At 44.9% G+C, this 7,500-nt stretch overlaps 1 protein-coding gene across 2 annotated transcripts in view; it reads left to right on the top strand.

The window, feature by feature from the left end:
* The window catches only part of LOC306930565 (spectrin beta chain, non-erythrocytic 1-like), a 141,836-nt gene that overhangs the window by 34,646 nt on the left and 99,690 nt on the right, over window positions 1-7,500 (top strand). Inside the window, exon 2 of one of the 2 annotated variants that reach the window (XM_079511593.1) lies at window positions 1,190-1,495. In XM_079511593.1, coding sequence (XP_079367719.1) covers window positions 1,336-1,495 — 160 coding nt within the window. In that variant the 5' untranslated portion in view covers window positions 1,190-1,335. Of the gene's footprint in view, window positions 1-1,189; window positions 1,496-1,595; window positions 1,608-7,500 lie in introns of those variants that run through there. The other variant, XM_079511594.1, reaches the window with a different exon arrangement.

Genomic DNA, 7,500 nt, shown 5'->3' with positions numbered 1-7,500 from the left:
CACAGAAGACACACACACACACACACACCCAGGTGTGCCTCTCACTGAAATAGCTCTCTCCTGTTTAAGTGGAGCATGTTGATGATGCATGACCTTGATGTGAAAAGCTGAGAGACCATGCAGGACTCACATGAACGTCTTTGGTAGTTTTAAGTGGTCAGGATGGGTGGGCTCTGTTGAGTGGTCAGATGGGTGGGCTCCGTGTGAATTTACAGGCAGGGGAGGAGCATGTTTATTTTTAATGATCCATGACCAATCGATTGTGTTCTTGGTGGCTTGGATCAATGGAACTGACGTTTGTTAGACATACTAACTAACAGTCCAACAGGCATTAGTCCGACAACACAGTGGCTCCCGACATGCGCGGCAGGTTAAAACTAACCTGTGGCAGGTTAAAACTAACCCGTGGCTTCCTGTGAGGTCATGACTGTTTTTTTTTTTAACTTTAATTTTGCAACCCAATTTTTCCACCCAGTGTCAATTATCTAATCCTGGGCGCTACACTTCCTCTGCCAACCTGGGTGGGTTGACCTCATGGTGACTGACCTCATGCTTCCTTCTATGCATGAGGTGTCCAAGCTGTATGACTGTTAGTACGTCGGACCAAACACATGCACCCGGAACTGACATAGTATAGGTCTACTTGAGTTTTTATTTATTGCAATGAACACATTTCTCAAAATGTTTTAAAAAGGGAGGGGGGTGAGGGGGGGGGGGATTGATAAATCTTTTTATATTAATGTTGTAGTATTATAATGGCTGATTCTGACGCTGACCAACCCCAGATTAGGGCGGAGTCCCTGGTGTTTTTTCCATTCACAAACTGACATGAGCTCTACCACTGGACGATGCCCTGGCCTCTATATACACCTGCACTGTGACGCCCTGCTTCAGTATACCTGACCAACGCCGGTTAGGCTAAAATCTTGTTGCTTTGCTTTGTCCGCTCTGTTATTAAAGATGGAGTGCTGTGATTGTTGTATGAGTCTATGGAGTTAACATTAGTTACTCTAATAGACCCCCAGGTGTGGTTAGAATACTGACTCTTCCCTGTGTATTTTTGGTTTCTCATAAGGCCCAATCGAGCCCCAGGTCAAAAGGACCAATCGAAATGATAGTGATATAGTGACATCACAATATCATCCCCTCCTCTAACCACTCTATCTCCCTCTCTCTCCTCCCTCTCCAGGTTGGACGTGCGGCGCTGCGTGCGCTAGCTAGCTAGCGAGCCAACTGTAACGAGCCTGATCGGGGAGGAGGACGACGGCACGCAGCCCAGCAGGTGAACCAAACGAGGCCGGCCAGTAGGGGGCGTGGTTCGAGGGGGGTGTGGAGATGTCGGTGGCCGCCGAACACAACATAGAGCACATGGAGATCCAGCAGCAGCAGCAGTACAGCAGCGATGGGGTCAACAACCGCTGGGACACGGAGGACTGGGACAACGAGAACAGCTCCGCCAGGCTGTTCGAACGCTCCCGAATCAAGGCCCTCGCAGGTAGGAGGACGTATTATAAACACACTCACTGCTGTCCTGAATCAAGGCCCTCATAGGTAGGAGGACGTATTATAAACACACTCACTGCTGTCCTGAATCAAGGCCCTCGCAGGTAGGAGGACGTATTATAAACACACTCACTGCTAGTGCCCCCGCTACGTATATGCACAATACGCACTGCGAGTAGGGCAACACGCCGAGGGGGGGCAACAAAATGTGCCAAAAAGTGCCAAGTCATAACGCACACCCATGTGTGTGTCCTCGCAAACGGCAAAGTAGCCGATCTGCATGAGATCGGGAGGGGGGGGCAGCACAAATGATATGCAAGTAGGGCAACCAAATCGTCAGTGGGGTCCCTGCTCACTGCTGTCCTGAATCAAGGTAAGAAGTAGGAATGTGAACGATCATGTCGGATCGATTTCTTTTTTTGCTACGCAGCAAATTCACATCCTAGTAGGAAGACGTATATAAACATACTTACCTGTTTGAGCGATCCCGATTCAAAGCTGGGACAACAACGCTCCATGCGTCCTAGGCTCTTCTCCCTTCTGGCTCCAAAACTATATAATGCAATCAGAACTGCAGACGCACTCCCAATCTTCCACCATAGTCTGAAAACTCACCTCTTCAGACTCCATCTTAGCCCGTAGCACTTGCACTAGCCTCGACGACCTTACAGGCGTATGCAAAGGCTAACAGCATTTTTTGACATATGTAAACACATTCACCTGTTTGAGCGCTCCCGGAATACACTGTAGTAGGCTATAAGTAGTCTGCTGCTGTTGTATCCCTACTTGCCGCACCTGACCAGTGAGGAGCCCCCACCGGGAGGACGTAGAGCCAATTGTGTTCGTGCACATGTAGATGACACTCGACAAAGCCGGATCCACCGCGATAGCTAGTCAGCTACATAACTGCTGTGCGCCCTTGCGATAAGCTAATAGCGCATATAGATAACAGCATCACGCTGTAATAATAAAGCAAGATCAAGGACATTTGATTCATTGGCTGAAAATGTTAGTTTGTAGAGTAAGCACAGTTCAAGACGAGGTCTGCTAAGGGGATGGAAATACCCAGAAAAAGCACAAAGGCTTGTTTACATGGAGGTTCCTCCGCTTCCAGTTCATTTCTGCATGTGGTATTTCTACGTATTTTTGCTGTCGTACCAAACCGTGACGGAATTGACTCGAACCGTGAACTTTTATGGAACAAAGTTCACCGTGAAACGACCGCTTCCCTCATGAATATCGACACACACACACACACACACACACACACACACACACACACACACACACACACACACACACACACACACAGTGTGGTGCAGGCTTGACAGTATTATGACAGCTCCTCCACATTGAGGTTTCAGTGTTGAACAGGATTACTGTGCGTTGTGTTGTGTGTTCCCACCTGGCAATCAGCTGGATTGGGATTAGATTGCTAGATCTGAAGTCTGAACGAGACCCACCCTTCCTTCGTCCGTTAAGGAGATGCAGGTGGGATTTACATGTAATCGATCAAGGCTAGGATGTGTGTGTGTGTGTGTGTGTGTGTGTGTGTGTGTGTGTGTGTGTGTGTGTGTGTGTGTGTGTGTGTGTGTGTGTGTGTGTGTGTGTGTGTGTGTGTGTGTGTGTGTGTGTGTGTGTGTGTGTGTGTGTGTGTGTGTGTGTGTGTGTGTGCGTGTGCGCTCGTGTGTGCGTGTGCGCTCGTGTGTGTAATCCTATATCTCCTGCCTACTGGTCTTGGTCTTCTAGCTGCTTGTGCTGTCAGTGTCCCACTTCACTGAATAATTCACACCACGGTTAAATATGTAGGAACAGAGTGGTGGGTACGTGCCCGCCCGTGTGTGTGTGTGTGTGTCTGCGTGCATGTCTGTGTGTGTGAGTGCCTCTTCCCTGCTAGCTGCGTCTGCCGTCTTCCAGGTTGTTAATAAAGTTCAGCTGAAGGTTGGTTGGTTAATGACCCACGGTGCGTCCAGGGTTTATTTTTGGAGAGAGACCCGACGGCCTGGGGAAGGAAGCACCAAGGTCCCCGGTTCAAATCCAAACCCCCCCGGGCATTGTGTCGAGGTGTCCCTGAGCAAGAAACATAACCCCTAACCAGTGTTGGACAAAGGATAATGCTCAAGGATATACTCCATCCATCCATTTTCAACCGCTTATCCGTATTACGGCAGTACAAAATTAACAAGTACATTGAAATGTTGAAATGTTCAAGAAAATGGCGAGCTTGTAGATCAGTATCGGTATCCAAATAACTTATTTAATAAGCAGACCCCACCCCAAACCCCCCTAATGGGATGAAGTAGGTGTAAATGGGCAGGTGTGCAACTCTGAGTTATGTAGTTGGAGAACCATTGGTCTCTCTTGCTGTGGTAACGGCAGTGTTGCTGCCAGGTCAGGTGACTGTGACGCGAAGTGATGACATCACTATCATGACAGTGACTAGTTCCTTACCTCTTAAGAAGAGAATGTAGAATCTGGTAGTAAAGAAAACCCTGACCCTGTTATGACACACACACACACACACACACACACACACACACACACACACACACACACACACACACACACACACACACACACACACCAAGTATCTTTGTATGAATCACAATTTCCTGAACTCCACTCCCTTTCCTCTGAGCTTCATCCTGTGTGTGTGTGTTTGTAACAATTCTCCGTGCGTGCGTGCATGTTTGTGTGTGCGTGCGCATGCGTGTGTGTGCGCGTGCATGCTTGTGTGTGAGCGCGCATGCGTGTGTGCGCGAGCGCGCATGCGTGTGTGCGCGAGCGCGCATGCGTGTGTGTGCGCGCGCATGCGTGTGTGCGCGCGCATGTTGTAGTGACCAGGTGTGTAGCGTCTCCTTACGATAGGCACCGAAATACAAAACCGCTGATCGCCATGGTGACGTTTATCTCCTCAGTGTGTGGGTGGGTTTCACTGTGTGTGAGAGAGTGGGAGGCCTGCAATTTTGCTTTGGTTCAGTAAAGTGAAAATATGTGTAGTTTGCTTGTATAGCTGCCATTTTCAGCATGCAACCAAGCATAAAATGACTTGTCTATTAGTTCTACTGGACCTCTTATCCCTCAATAACATTTTTGTCTAGTTTATACAAGAAATTTTCAATATATTTAGTCCTAGTTTTAGTCATCAAGACTCATCATAGTTTAGTTTCTATTTTGTTTTTGTCAGTGAAAAAAGGGAGTCGACGAACATCTTTCGGCAGAGTTTTTTCGACAAAATGTGCACTACATTTAGCTATACTGTAGTTCAGTGGTTCTCCGAGTGAGGTCCAGAGGGGTGAAACTACCCTTTAAAAGAGAAACCGGTGGAACACTTCCAAGCCAGTCTCACATCTCCTAGTGGTCAGCAGACATTGATTGATGAGACAATCAGCTAAATGTTAGCTTTGAAATGTTAGTTTGAATCAGCTAAATGCTAGCTTTGAAAACCTCTCTTCAAATGAAAGCCCCCGTTACTGAACAATCACTCAACAATCAGCAATGACTACTGTTACTGAACAAGCACTCTATAGCAATGACTACTGAACAAACACTCTATAGCAATGACTACTGAACAAACACTCTATAGCAATGTCTACTGAACAATCACTCTATAGCAATGACTACTGAACAATCACTTCATAGCAATTACTACTGAACAATCACTCTATAGCAATGACTACTGAACAATCACTATAGCAATGACTACTGAACAATCACTCTATAGCAATGACTACTGAACAATCACTTTATAGCAATGACTACTGAACAATGACTTTACAGCAATGACTACTGAACAATCACTTTATAGCAATGATTATGACCTGAACATACGGTAGAGCAATTTAACACTGTTACTTAACAAACACTCTATAGCAGTGATTACGACCAGAACATGAACACACACTGTTGTCTATAGCAATGATTACTTACTATCACAATATAGAGCTATTTCGTTTTTTTTAAACTATGACAAAAAAATAATTTGACTACCTTTTTTCACTGACAAAAACTAAATAAACTAGGCTATGGACTAAATATGTTGACAATTTCGCCAACAAATAAAAACTAGACCAATGTTAGGGAGGGACTAGTAGAGAAGAGATCCAGTAGAAGTAAAAGACAAGTCGTTTTATGTTTGGTTGTGAGCAGGTGTCACGCGCCGAAAATTGCCGATCTACAAGCTCACTTGTAGATATGTTATTTTCGGCGCGCAGCCGAGTATAAACCGGGCATTTCAACACTTTCACAGCCGGCCAAAATACGTTTTAGTCGACTAAATCAACTGTAGATTAAGTAAACTAAAACTAAACTAAAACATTTCAGATGGCCAAAATATAACTAAATGTAATTTTATTCAAAAGATTATGACTATAACTACTAAATACAAATGTGCTCTCAAAATCAACACTGCACTGTATTATGATGAAGTAGCATTAAGGTATCAATTCACGAAGAAAACAAAATATGGACACTCAAGGTTTACAAGATACAAGTGAGGTTATTGGATGAATAATTGATGAGTAATGAATGTTTAATGTGTATATTGATCGCTGATTGGCTGCAGACTCGGCCTTGTGTGCTGCTTCTGGTAACGGTGACCTCCAGCCCAGAATAGATCTCTGCATGGATTCAAGTTCTCAGTCGCCTCGACTGAATTCAGTCATTTGGATTCTGGAGATGCATTTCTTCTATTAGAGAATAGAATAGGCCACTTTTGCTTATTTTAACCCATTTACTGTAGTGTAGGACTGACACCAGATTCTACAAATGTCTTCTAAATCATGAACATTTTCTGAAAAACCTATGTTTCTGTGTCAGTGGTTCTCAAACTATGTCATGTCAAGGACCCCAAAAACTATATGTATTTGGCCGCCGACCCCCATCTGAAAATATGTTGTTCCAGGGACCCTCCCATGAGCAAAGATTTGAGTTAAAAAGTAAAACGTTCGCTGTGAACTAATATGTATTCAATGATTTGCACCACATTTTCACGATTAAAAGAAAATAGCAGCTCTCGGTGCCGCAAGCTCTGCTATTTTTCATTAGCTAAAGTATAACATAATGCTTCAAACACCAAAAGGGGTTCCCGCCCAGAACGGGTTAAGATTAGAGCATTTCAAGTAGTCAAACTAGCATTATGTGCAGAAACATCTTCCATAAAACCCTAAACGTCTCAGATATTTCATTTAAAAGCTTTAGCCTCACACTTTGTGATCTGTTCAGTCAATATATACCCTTCTAGGCCAGTGGGTTTCAACCCTTTTCACATCAAGGTCCATTATTTATTCAGACCACTGGTTGAGAAGCACTGATCTAAGGCAGTAGTAACATCATTGGACACAAATACAATAACGTGAGTTATTTCTGTATCCCAAAGATCAAAATTAATCCTTGTGATTTTGGGGGGATAAACAATGACCTCAAGAACAGATATACACATAGTCTTAAAATGAACACTGGATATATTAAACAAGACTGATATTGACATTTAGATATTTAGTCGACTAAGACTATAGAGTAAGACTAAACAATTCCCGGTGACAAATACCGTAGGACTAAAACTAAACATTTGGTGACATGTAGGGACCCCCCATCTGAAAACACTGACATGTAGGGACCCCCCATCTGAAAACACTGACATGTAGGGACCCCCCATCTGAAAACACTGACATGTGGGCACCCCCCATCTGAAAACACTGACATGTGGGCACCCCCCATCTGAAAACACTGACATGTGGGGACCCCCCATCTGAAAACACTGTGTGACATGTAGGGACCCCCCATCTGAAAACACTGTGTGACATGTAGGGACCCCCCATCTCAAAACACTGACATGTGGGGACCCCCCATTTCAAAACACTGACATGTAGGGACCCCCCATCTGAAAACACGGACATGTAGGGAACCCCCATCTGAAACCACTGACATGTAGGGACCCCCCATCTGAAACCACGGACATGTAGGGACCCCCCATCTGAAAACACAGACATGTAGGGA

Source organism: Electrona antarctica (assembly GCF_951216825.1).
Source record: "Electrona antarctica genome assembly, chromosome: 10".
In the NCBI taxonomy this organism is placed as follows: Eukaryota; Metazoa; Chordata; class Actinopteri; order Myctophiformes; family Myctophidae; genus Electrona; species Electrona antarctica.
The sequence above is the reverse complement of the archived record's forward strand: the minus strand, read 5'-3'. Positions and strand labels throughout refer to the sequence as shown.